The sequence below is a fragment of the Telopea speciosissima genome, chromosome 7, assembly GCF_018873765.1.
Source record: "Telopea speciosissima isolate NSW1024214 ecotype Mountain lineage chromosome 7, Tspe_v1, whole genome shotgun sequence".
In the NCBI taxonomy this organism is placed as follows: Eukaryota; Viridiplantae; Streptophyta; class Magnoliopsida; order Proteales; family Proteaceae; genus Telopea; species Telopea speciosissima.
In genome coordinates this window covers 39,372,971-39,386,404 of record NC_057922.1, presented here as the reverse complement: position 1 = coordinate 39,386,404, position 13,434 = coordinate 39,372,971, and the positions used below count along the sequence as shown (strand labels likewise).

Here is a 13,434-nt window from a genome sequence, read left to right as displayed (position 1 = left end):
CTATCGATAACCAGATCCACCACCACCACTGTTTCGATCAGAGTAATTACGATAACCAGAATCACGATCAAAATTTTGAAATTGACGACGATCAAAGTTCTGATAAGACCGGTGATCAGAATTCTAGTAGGGGCGACGATAATTTCCATAGCGACCATTACGTTGAGAACGAGATTGATCATAACCACCATGGGAGGACACATTGGCACTGAGAATGTGGCCTGTCGTTGCTATAGCAGAGGAAGAAAGGTAGAGCTCTTGATTTAATAGTAAGCCAGATAGACCAAGAAAAGAAAGCGTCTCTGCACAGAGCCGAACAGAGGTTGCAAAATCAAGGTAATCATCGCCCAGGCCTCGAAGCACTGCTAGGACGATGTCCTCGTCAGAGATAGGATTATCTATGGTAGCCAAAGCATCAACCAACGATTGCACGGAAAGAAGGAATTCCGCAACAGAGGAAGAACCTTTCTGCATCCTAAAGAGCCTATCCTTAAGATCCATAACACAGGATCGAGACAAAGGAGCAAACACTCTAGTTAGGGATTGCCAAGCTTCAGCCGAAGATTGCACGCAAATTACATGTTGGATTATATGGGCTAGAATATCGTGGGGGGTATTCTTGACTTTTTTACTATTTTATTCTTGTTTCTATTACTTGGGTTTAGTCCCACATTGCTTACTTGTAATTCTATTCTCTATTCTCAATAATATAATTTAGGAGCTTGGGGTGATCATTAATCATCCAAGCCTTATTCTCTAATTCAGATTTGTTAACATGGTATTAGAGCAGGTTTCGAATTAGGGTAACTTTCCTCTCTTCCATTCTCGATTTCTTCTTCTTCTTCTCTCTTTCATTCTCAAGTCCTTCTCCCACCCTTCTCCTCTTGTTCTTCATTCTCCCATTAGGGCAACACTGATGAGGTGATCTGCAGATCCAGTTGCTGCCCTCCATCACCTCATTCATGTTCTAAAAAAAAATTTCAGAATCGATAGAAGGTTGTGTACCTCATAGACCTGGCCGATCTCAAATACCGACCCTCATAGGTCAGCTAAGTCAGAAGACCGACCCACATAGTTCGGTGGCTAGAATTCTCACCATAGCCGAGCCGAACGAAAGCCAAAAAGCAAACAAAAATATCCAAGGCATTGTGCTCGGCCATAGAGTCAGCTCATCCACACAACCAATCAAGTCCTAGTTGGACCGAGCTAACCGGTGAAAATGACAAGTTAATAAAGGTGGACAACAACATGACCTCGGCCCATCACAGACATTTCATGACCAAGCGGTCAGGCCGACCTAACCGACCCAGCACAGCATAGCTAAAAAAAAAAAAAGGCAAATGAGTGTTGAGCTCAAACACTAAGATAATTTGTAAAAAGAAAGTTTTCTATTCATTGAAGGCCGACAGCCCGGCATGGTTACAAAAAGTGGGCAGCTCAGCCCCGTACATACAAAAAAAAAAAAAAAAGTTATCCAAAACCCCACGTAGGGGGATGTGTACATCAAAAGAACAAAAGGGAGCCTAGAGCTCGGCAGTGTGGAGGGGGTCCTCGGATGTAGGGTCCTCGAAGGCAACCTCCCTGATGGCGCCGTCCTCGGCGACCTCGTCCTGGAGAACAGTCACGGTCAGGCCGACCTGGTTGACCTCCACCCCAGCATTGTCTCCCAACTCCTCAACCACGGTGGTCGCATCATCGTCAAATTGGGAAAGTTTGAGGGTGGGATAGACGGCATTTATCTCCTTCAAGAGGTCGGCCCGACCAGCCTCATAACCCTCGCTGTACGGCGGCTTCCTTATTTCATGGCACACCTCAGTGTATTCCTCTGACATGAGGTACTCGGTAATAGCCTCGGCTCGAGCCCCGTGCCAGGTCGTCCTTGGCCTTCTTCTTGGCTCGGTCGAGCTGAGCCTTCAAGGCCTCGACCTCTTCCCCTCGCTTCGCCGCCACCTCCTCCAAGCTCTTGACCTCGACCTCAGCTTCCTCGAGCTTTGCTGCGGTCTCCCGACGCCTCAGGACGGCCTCGCGAGCGTCCTTGTTAGCCAACTCGACTTGAGCCTCAAGAGAGGAGTTCGCCGTCAGAAGCTGTTCGAATCGTAGGAGGGTCTCCACGGCCTTGGAAAACCCCTGAAAAAGACAACCGAACATTAGCAAGGCCGAGCACAATAGGTCGGACCACTCAATAAAAGCCGAACAGAAAGCTTACCATATTAAAGTCTTAGAACAGGGAGGAGAGGACCTCGGGGTCGGTCAACTTCTCTAGCATTTCCTTGTCTCGAGGAAGCCAACTTGGGTCGAGCCATTCCTTTGCATGCGTGGCCAACGTCAGGGCCGAGTCCCCTGGGAAGAGGTGCTAGTTCGGCCTCAGTGAGACATTATTGGTCAAGGCCCTCCCCAGGACGTACCGGGAGACGTCGGTCAGTGAGGCCACAGGCAGAGGACCACCACCCGTCAAATTGACCGAATGCTTCTGATGTTTGATGTCCCTCGGCGGGCTCAGCTTTTCCTTTCGACCCTTCCCTCTTCGAGAGGGGCTCGGTGGGGCTCTGCTCTTCTCGGCCTCGAGGCTGACCACTGTGTCAGTTGGGCTCGGTAGCACAGCCTTGCCCTTCAACGTCTTGGAAGACTCGCCTCGAGACTTCTTCTTGGCCTTTTTTCTCCTCCACTCCGCGATGGTCTCGGCCCTGAGCCGAGCCGTGTCCATCGGGGGAATGTGACCGACCACTGCAAGAGAAATAACATGTTAGAAATATGCCAAAAGAAAGAAAAGACCAAGTAAACAGATCGGCTTGGATGCCCCAGCCGACCATGGCAGACTGAAGACAAATCAGCTCGGACACCTACCAGGGGTCATATGCCACCTTTGAAGGAACCCCTCGTCAAGGAGCTGGAGGACATCGAAAGGCTGATGCTGGTGGATCAGGTCGAGTGAGGTCAGCTCATTCTCGGTCAGGGGCAAGGTCCTGTTGACATAACCTAAGTGGATCACCTTCCACTCGGCCCGGAAGGGGTAGTTCAGGATGGAAGCAAAGAAGAACCGAGGCTTCCAGTTTTTATTTGAGGACGGCATTCCGACCAAAAACTTGTGGTGGCTCAGCGTTGTGTTCTTCCTAGTGCGGCGGATGAAATAATACCCCGGCGACTTCTTCAAGAAAAAGAGCCGAGAAAAAAGAGCCACGCTCGTAGCTCGGCTTATCTCATCGAAGAGGACGTGGAAGCCGTACACGGACAGCCATGAGTTAGGCACCAGCTGACCTGGAGACAAGTGGAAATGGTCCAAGATCTGGTCCACCAGGTCAAGCAGGGGAAGCCTAAAGGCATACTTGAAGGGCATCTCGTACAAGGTCACCTCGCTAGGACGAATGAAGCAGGCCATCTCCCCAGGGTTAGGAGCTCGGAGCTCGATGTCCTCGGAGATGGCGTAAGTCGCCCTGAGGCGTTGGAGGTTAGCATCAGTAACTGTGCTCTAGACGGTGCCGACACTTCCTTCTTCAAGCTCGGGGACGTCAGCAGACGAGCCGACCCCATCTCAGGAAGAACCTTCCTCACCCGACTCCTCGTCATCGGTCGAAGATGATCCCGAGCCCTTAGCTCGGTCTTCAGGAATTGGCTGGGCCTCAAGGCCGGACTCCATGGGTAAGGGAAGCTCGGTGACGTCGGCCTAACGCGGCTCTGCTACGGTGAGCTCATCCAAGTCGAGCCCAACAGGTCTATTGTGGGGGAGTGAGCAGGGAGCTCTCGGCTCGGACTCGCACCCTCAGCCGCCCCAGCGAACTCGCCCGCATGACTACTACCAACTGACATAATGGGCAGAGGGGACTTACTGGTTGAAGAACCTTCAGAGACGAGCTGAGCACGAACTAGAAAGCTGAGAACACCGAGCACCGAATGAGCTGAAGAATCCGAACTAGCCGAGCAGTCAAAAACTTGAAACAATGAAGAATGAATGAACAAGGGTCGCCTACTTATAGCCACTGAGCAGAGAAGATCCAACGGCCTAGAAGAACTCAACAGGATCTAATGGCCTAGATCAATGGATGATTCGACTTCTCGAGCGCAATTAAGGGGGCGGATGACATGGCACTGTCCCAACTGTCAGGCCTTACAACGTCATATGGCCGACAGGATGAGCTCGGCTAGGTCGCAAGGAGAGGCAGTCGAGCAAGCCAAAGAATTTCACTCATCTGGGTCGAGCCGACCCCAGATGAGTGGGGGGGCCTGTGATAAGGCATGGAATCACCTCGTCAATTAGATGCTGCCACCTGGCTGAGCCGAGGATCGACCTGAACCGAGGGAAGTTGGGCCGACCTGGTCCCCGAGAGATCACATTTTTTAGCTGAGCACCACAGCTCAGCCCACAAAGCACCCCCAAATCAGCCATTGACCCCGAGCCGACCTCACGCGAGTCGGCCGAGGCTGAGTTATGAAGCCGAATTATGAGGCCGAGCCCTAAGGCCGACCACTGTGGCCTAGCTCCGAGGCCGAGCCCTCCACAAAAGCCTTTGTAACGGCTCACCGAGAATCGCGAAGCCACGTCAGCACAATCCGAGAATCGCGAGATAAGGATTGAGCCACAATCCTACCGCAATACGGAATCACACTTAGATATGGACTCTTACCTTAACAAGAGTCCGACCCCGAAAATAACTCTCCACTTCGCTCTACACGAGAGAGCCTTCCAAGAGAAGAATTCCTACCATACTAGGACTCTCCCAACCGTCTCATCTCACTCTATAAATAGTCAGGTATGGAGCTCAAACGCTCATCTCACTTTTTACTAAGCTGTTATGCTGTTGCACTGGAGACCTGACTTGAGCGTCGAAGATTCCTAGGTCGAAGCCACACTGGCTCCCTTGCGCTCACTCGATTTTTTGCAGGCTCATCCGTGGGCGAACCGGACGACGAAGGTTTTTACACGCAATAAGTTTTGATCCAAATAAGTTGGAAGTGGCCAGAAAGTGATCAAAATCTATTGAATCATCATAGTCGATTTGGATTGGAATTTCAATTAATGTATTTCTGATTTTTGAAACCGTGCTCTCAATCGAGGATCTTAATCTTGGAATCAAGGCCAAATCGATCCTTGTTGATTTCAACCCATTTTCGGCTGAAATCAGTCCCCAAAATCTTAAAATCGATCCATAAGATCTGAAACCTAGCTAGTGATTAGAGTACCCAAAACCCTAAAATTGATTGCTCTGAAATATTTCGGAATCAAGAGGATCGGTCACAATCAATTCCAATCCGAATTGAGTGATTCAATCGATCTAATTTCAATTATTGAAACAATACCCTCAATTCAGCCTTTATTTTTTCTTTTGGTAAGACAATTGACCCTTTAACAGCCTAGCATGTTTTAAAATTTTTGGAATTGGGACCCAGATCAGTCTCCATCAGATCGGAATCTGTCAGAATTGATAAGAAATCTATCGAAATCAATCAAAACATACCCTAACCTTAAGAATCCATACAAGGACCAGTTGAGCTGGATTAACCAGAATTGGGATCACCAAGCCCTATTCCGAACCGGTAGACCAGTCCCTATTCTTGCAATCCTGCCCTGTAGGAGCTGGAACAAACTCTGTTCAAGTGACTGGTAAGAATCGTTGGATCCTTGCTGCCGGCAATGTAAGCTCCCGACAACCCCTTGGTAGTTGGTGCTCGTGAGCTTCTTCTGTGCACGTGCACTGTTGCACATGCACATTATAATTGGTGTCAGAAAAATAATTATCTTTCTCCAACGGTTGAGAAAGATTTAAGACGCTCATTAACTATATATATATATATTTTTGATTAAATATTTACCACATGGCAATTTGGTTTCTTATAAAATTTAGTGAACACGTTATTCATAAACTCATTCGATGATGCTTAGGAGGTCAAAATGGAACTAGAATCGATTATATACGATCGAACTGAGTCGCACCGGATAAAAATGATCTGGTTTTGATTTCCTAAGGTTTCTTCCTAGTTTGGTTTTGATTTGCACCACAAAATCACGGTTTTAAAAATCGAATAGGAATTGAAAAAATTGAATAGAAACTGATACCTCTCACTCAAATACTGGTCCATGCATCAATTGGGTTAATTAATAAAATAATAATGAAAAATATAAAATAAATAAAATATCTTGGGACTAACTATATAATATATATGTTCAAATACGAAATGAAAACGACGGATCTTGCTAAATTTGATTAACAAAACCCTACTTGCTAGTGGAAGAAATGGTTTGTTTATCACTTTATCATGTGAGAGTGAAAAAGGGGGGAAAATGAAATAAGGAACAAGAAAGGAAAAGAACGATTGCAGATAGGATGATTTTTTAACACATAGACGTGGGAAATAAGATGAGAGTGAGATTGGGAAAACACGGGAATACATAGGGTTTGAAAAGCTGTGGTTGTCTTCATTATTGTTTCTCAAAATCGGCACTACAAACCACATGTAAACTGATTGTGAATTGCATAACGAAAACCAAATAGAAACCGGTAAAATCGGATTGTATGCAAAATGATTCTGATTTTGGTTGATTCCTATTCGGTTCAATTTGATTTCACCTCGTCGAAAATGTAAACCGCACCACAACCAGATCTAGGCTAGGAACCACACTGATTGACACCCTTAAATGAAACTTCTTTTATTGGGGAGGGGGGGGGAAACTGTCAAGCTATGTGGCTTCATGTCCAGGCTAAATCGGTTTGGTGTGGTAAGGGTGAATATAAAACCAAACCATTAAAGAATGCTTCAGTTCGATTTTTATAGGTTTGTTAATCTGGTTGATTTTGGTTTCGGTCCAATTTAGGTTGCAAAATTATCAAAAAAAAGATATATGTTGCGAACGAGAGCACCACCCAGTCACGCAACGTATGTCGCCTCTGTGCTTGACACAAGGGCGTGCAAAATGACCGCCACACCCCCTGGAACCCTAGAAATAATTAGGGATGCGACGATCATTTCGCACGCCCTTGTGTAAGGGTACAGGGGGATTCTAGCGCGATCAGGTGGGATTCTTTCTCTTATATATGTTTTTAAATGAGTTTTGGGCTGGTATCGGGTTTTATCGGTTTGGTTTTGATTTCGGCCTTGTTTTTTCACTTGGTTTTGGTTTCAGCGTGGTTCATTTTGGCTTTAGATGTACAATACCCCTGCCCAAAGCCGATCCAATAAGGATCAGTTCGGTTCGGGCTGATTTCATTAGCTCAAGCTAGGTTTTGAAACCCCTACCTATTGGATGCCCCCGTGTGCGTTCTCATTGGCCCTTGGGCTGGTGTAGGAATCACGCAACCTGGCAGCAATCCCCCTCCCTTATAAAAAAAATTAGGGGTAAATGATGAAGTTTCAAGTTTCAACCCACAGGCTTCCATGGTTGCATAAAAATTTGGATTTAGTTTTTCTTTCATTGAAATTGGATATATATATATATATATATATATATATATATCTTCACCTATGGTGATTTGATGCTATGATTGAAATTTGAAAAGATTGAATGTTATCATTACCTTTCGCATTTTACTATTTTTAGTATGTTACAACTCAATTCAACTCAACTCAACTCAACTCAGCCTTATCCCAATCAAATCCCAATCAAATGGGGTTTGATTACATGGATCCTTACCCTCCAATCAACTCTATTTAAAGCCTTACTTGTTACAAGGTCTAAGTTATGCTATATATATCTTCACCTATGGTGATTTGATGCTATGATTGAAATTTGAAAAGATTGAATGTTATCATTACCTTTCGCATTTTACTATTTTTAGTATGTTACAACTCAATTCAACTCAACTCAACTCAGCCTTATCCCAATCAAATGGGGTTTGATTGCATGGATCTTTACCCTCCAATCAACTCTATTTAAAGCCTTACTTGTTACAAGGTCTAAGTTATGCATGCCTTTCCTCACTTCTCCCAGAGTCATTTTAATTAGGTCTACTCTTGGCTATTTTTGCTCCTTCAATCTGAATGAAATCATTCTTCTATATTGAAGCGTCTAAAGACCTCCATTGTACATGATCATGCCGCCTCAAATGACTTTCTTACAGCTTATCGTCTATTAAAACTACTCCTAAATCAATTCTAATCACCTCAAACAACTTTCGCCTTTTAGTGTTGTTAAAGGTCATAAATACCATTCTCTAGTCCAATAAAAGGGTTAGATTCCGTGAATGAAGAGGTTCTCTCTTCACCATACTCTTTTCATCATGTGTTAAGAAAAAATAAGTCATTAATTTTTTGAGAAAAAGATTGAATAGACAATATCATATTGGTTCACATAATTTTTTCAAATCTGATTCAGCCAATCCGAGCCAAGCAGCACAAGCTAGAAAACACAATATGTGTCTCCAAATATTTGGATTCATGATAGTTCCTTTTGTGATACTCCAACCCCACATAAATTAATTATTCCTAAACAAATCATGAAGGGTATAATGAACATATCTTGTCTTTACATCTTAATAAAAAAAAAAGGGTTAAGAAAGATCACAGGTGTGGAATCTTTTATAAGGAATTTTTTTGTTAGTCCCTTAAATTTAACCTATATTTATCCAAATCTCCCATGGAATATTTCTTTTATCATTCCTCCAATAAAGTAAATTTCTGTCTCTCATTCTCTCTTATTTTGTTTTTCAAATGCACGAAATCTTTTCCCTCAATGACACATTTTCTTTATTTTTTAACTTCACAATTAAATCTACTTTCTAAGTATATAATGAGATGACTTAACTATATATTGTATTTCCGCCCCCGCCCCTCCCAAAAAAAAAAATCTCTATATATTGTATAATTTATAATGCTATATTATCTCTTTAATGATAATTATTAATTTTATTTTAAAAAAAAGATTATATTTAATTTTAATGTCTTCGTTAACAAACTTTCACCTCTTCTGACTTTTTAAAACGCACAAATTTATAAAAATTGACTAAAATCAGGATCGAGCTTGGCCAATTCCAATTCAGACTAGACGAGTCATCGTATCCAATTCCCATTTTTCAAATCATGAGAACGACTTACCATTTATAAATATTTTCAATTTAAACCTGAGAGTACTGTTTAGATACTAAGCTGATTTCAGCAAGGTCGGGATCTTATTTTGGAGGGTTAAACCCACAAATTGGTTTGTATATTGTGAGAGTTGCAATGCAATAATGACCTATTTTTTAACTATATTTCTCCAATCTCCTGGTTTGCGGTAGCTTTTTCTTTGGTCCCTAGTCCTTATCTCCATGTTCCATCACTATATCTGAAATCAATTTTTTTTTTAAGAAAGAAAATTTTTATTAAAACCTTCGAAAAATAGAGATTTAACAATACTGTCATTAACATCCTCTCGCAAATGATTTTTCCTAGCTAAGTTAGCTAATTTATGAGCAATCATAGAAAGTTATCTATCCACCTTCTTAATACAAATCGAAATGAAATTGTTCCTACACGCACAAGAGAAAAGCTCCCAGGGCCATGGATGTGATTCCGATTTTCATTGTCCACTCCACCATGTTAGCTGAGTCTGTTCACACTTCTATTCTTTGTTGTCCCATTGAGAGCGCTCCATAGACTCTTTAATTGTTTTATTCCTCTCGCTTATGCCTTTTGGGTTCAACCTGCTGTGCTTCCAAAATCTGTTTGGGCAGCATATATCAATTAATGGTTAGAAATAACTTTTACCAAAAAAAAAAAAAAAAAAAAAAAAAAAAGAAAGAAAGAAGAAGAAGGTTATAAATAACAATAGCTGCCCATCCTCAGTTATGAGTATTATGGTCAAAACTCCCATGAAGAATGATAATAGCTAGGTTGGAGCACGGGGCATTGAGGTATAGGTCCAAGGCTGGAGTAGTGATGAATTTGAAACTATTGTTTGGCTCGATTCTTGTGGGAATAGGATTAGATCTGGTGATTTGGAGTACTTGATGCGGTTTGGAGTCTTGTTTTGGAAGATGAGTTGGTTCTTGGTTTACCATAGAAAATAAGTGGTGATTGTAGCAATACTGAGTGTGGAATTTATCTTTTTTTTTTTTGGGTTGGGGTGGGGGGGGGGGTGTGGGGTTGATATTTGGATTGGTAATCAGTATATCAATTAGGGATAAGAAATTTGGATATTGGAAGGATTCCGTTCAGAGTCCAAGAGAACCAGCTGAAGCTGCAAGATTGAAATAAATGTCGTTCTAATTCTATTGTGGAATTACAGAATTTGCATCGATTATCAATTCCAAGGAGAGGAGAAATCTTGGAGAGGGTGGGCACTGGGCAGCCCACCTTTCAGTAATTTTCATAAGAAGAGTTTAAATTTTCTCTCATTATTAAAAAGAAACCTAGAGCCATGTTTTCTAGTAAGAGAACTCTAGTGATTGCCCAAGGTTCTTTTTTGGGAAGTAGTTTTCTGTTCGGGAGTGTGGTCCACGCCAGCACTCCCATGTGTCTCTCTCTCTGGGCAGAGGTGTCTTTTCACATGGGGAGGAGAGAGATAGACTCATGAGAGTATGGGCATACGGACAGAGTTCTTTTTCCCTTCTTTTTTTTTTTTTTGGATTCACATAATTAATTGGGAGAGGGATTGCTCTCATGCCCCTGCACTAGTTGGAGAACCAATGAGAACAGATGCGGCTCCATTAGGAGTGGGATTTTTTTGGATGGGATCCTGTACGTGTTTGTGGATGATCAACACTTCAATCCTTCATCCAATAAGGGGGCAAAATAACAACACACCAGAACCCAATCCAATACGAGAAAGACCCCCTCTTCTCAGGCACATTTAAAGCAAATTTTGATGCCTCAATGTGCCCTGATTCATCAAGGAGTGGGGTGGGTTTGTTAGAAATAGGATTCTAGGCAATCGGTATAAGACTTGACAGAATCTGCTTGTATACATATATATGTATATATGAAATATCAAATAAATACAAAAATAAAACAACTTACAGTACCACGATTGCAGTCTTCTTGTTTCTTCCAAAGTAACAAACAGGAACACAACTGGAGTCGTACAAAGAATACATTCCTTAAGGTGTTGAACGCCCTCTATACATGCAGATCCAGGTTGACCTTGACGTTCTACCTCCAAGATAAAACCACTTCAATCAGTATTGGCAGCACCCAAAAGTGATTTCGATACGGAGTATCCAAAGGTATTTACTCAACAATCAGGCAGAGAACATAAGAAGAAAATGAAACAAACAGAATGTAGAGAGCACACTAGTTGAAGAGAGAGAACAGAGGAAACACTTGAACGAATTGTATATTCTGAAGCCCAAACCCCATCTCAATTTATAGGCTCACTAGTACCTGTACGTATGGGATGTGTCTTTACACACTTGTACATGTACAAACATGTACACTCCCATATATAGAGCCCTCTACGTGTACGTATGTGTCTATACGTACAAGAATGCATGATGCCTATTCAGATAAGGATGCATGTATATTTGACCAAAAAGAATATATAGAGTCCACCCACACCCACACCCATACCCGCCCCGGCTTTGCTACGCGCACGCGTGTGTGAAAAGCACCCCAGACCCCAATTTCACAAATGGGACAAGGGAGACTTCCCTTAAAACCATATGTCCCTTGTAAGCTACATAAACTCTTATTAGCTCACCATTCCACTTATCCGTAAGCAATGTGAGACTAAACTTGAAGAGGTTCTCAAGTCTTTTCAAGTTTCCTTACAAGTGTACACAAGAGGTCCATGGTTCAAGTCACTATACACACAAACACACAAGTGTTCCAAATAAAACAAAAGTGGAGGGAATGAGTTTTTTCATATTTGAGACTTTAACATTTCAAAAAGACATTTCAAAAGGAATCTTTGAAAAACACTTTTGAAAACACAAATTCCAATAATCTCCCACCAGTTTCAAAATATCGATAAAATGAAACAAACTACTAAGTAAAATTAGACATAGTAAGACACATCGTTGGAGGTGTCTTTCGGACTTGAACCTACACTAGATCTGATGAACTACGCTACAGAGTAGGGAGAAGTCATACTTCTTGAACCTTTCATCTTCTGTGTAATTGGCTAGCTCACCATCCATATCCTACCAGTCGATGTTTGAACCTCGTCTTAAATATAACATTGGACATTATATGGTCTTGGCCCTATCTTGGTCTCATGAATGTTAAAAGAGTTTACCTTTTAAAACCCTTATCGACAGGCGGCCACACCTCCTATATTCATTTAGGTTAGCTAATGTGCACCACAGTTAACACACCCCCACATTTCGTAGGATTCGACTAATTAAGAGTCTTATAATTCTACCTCTTTTCATTGTGGTAGTACTACTTTACCATCTAATCAAAATGAGCAAATACATAGTAGTATTAAACAGGTCTCCTAGTGACTTCATTTGTACCTTTGAACCTAATTCAGGATTAGTCCTTTTCACATAGGTTGGGTGTTCATCATATGACCTATGACACAAGCATCAAGCTCATTCTTTTAGATGCTTCATTAAAAAGTATTGTAGGTATAGGTTTTGTGAACACATCCACAAGATTCCTTTCGGATTTCACATAGTCGATAGTTATCGTTCATTCACTTAAATATTGCCTAACAATTGTATCGTAGACGAATGTGTCTCTTTTTTTCATTGTACACCATATTCTTTGCCTTTCCTATAGCTGCCATACTATCACAATGAAGTGAGATAGAAGGCACCGGTTTCGGCCACTATGGTATATTCGTCACAACATTCCTGAGCCATTCGGCTTCAGTTCCTACCTTTTCTAAGGCTATAAATCCAGTTTCAATGGTGGATCCTGTACTACATGACTGTTTTACAGATTTTCAAGAAATTGTTCCACCACCTAGCGTGAATACATACCCGCTAGTTGCTAATGATTTATTTGTATCAGAAATCCAATTAGCATCACAATAACCTTCTAGTACAACCGGTATTCCGCTATAATGAAGACCATAATTCATCGTATCTTTTAGGTACCTCATCAACCTGTTGATAGCATGCCAATGCTCTTCCCCAGGGTTATGAGTGAATTGACTCAATTTTCCAATGGCTAAAGCAATATCCGGTCTTGTGTTATTCATCAAATACGAAACGGAACCAATAATCTGATAATATCTCTTTTGGTTAACTAGTTCACCCAAATTCTTTCGTAAATGACATCCCTGATCAAAAGGTGTCTTTACAGCCTTTGAATCAAAATAACCATACTCTTTAAGCATGTTCTCAACATAGTGAGCTTGAAATTAGATAATTTCTTTCTCCTTCCTGATGATTTTGATTCCAAGAATCACATCAGCTTCACCCATGCCTTTTGTATTAAAGTTAGACATCAAAAGACTCTTGGTTTGTTTCACTATATCCAAACTAGTTTCCATAATAAACATGTCATCGACATAAACTAGTATAAACACACCCTTTCCTTGATGAAATACAAACACCTTTTGGCGTCGTTAATCAGAAATCC

General features: G+C 42.0%; 1 protein-coding gene across 1 annotated transcript; it reads right to left on the bottom strand.

Moving 5' to 3' along the window:
- Nucleotides 1-1,812: 1,812 nt before the first annotated feature.
- LOC122668546 lies at nucleotides 1,813-13,189 on the bottom strand. The gene is made up of 3 exons (XM_043865094.1): nucleotides 12,831-13,189; nucleotides 5,528-5,687; nucleotides 1,813-2,127 (listed from the first exon to the last, which is right to left on the bottom strand). Exons 1-3 carry the CDS (start codon nucleotides 13,187-13,189, stop codon nucleotides 1,813-1,815), a joined length of 834 nt encoding a protein of 277 aa, XP_043721029.1.
- Nucleotides 13,190-13,434: the final 245 nt, after the last annotated feature.

Coding starts and splice junctions, on each gene's coding strand:
- LOC122668546 (XM_043865094.1), bottom strand. CDS start 13,189: ATGCTTAAAGAGTATGGTTATTTTGATTCAAAGGCTGTAAAGACACCT. Junction 5,688..12,830: donor AAATCATTAGCAACTAGCGG/GTATGTATTCAC, acceptor CATGTGCAACAG/TGCACGTGCACAGAAGAAGC. Junction 2,128..5,527: donor GAATAGGGACTGGTCTACCG/GTTCGGAATAGG, acceptor TGTCTTTTTCAG/GGGTTTTCCAAGGCCGTGGA.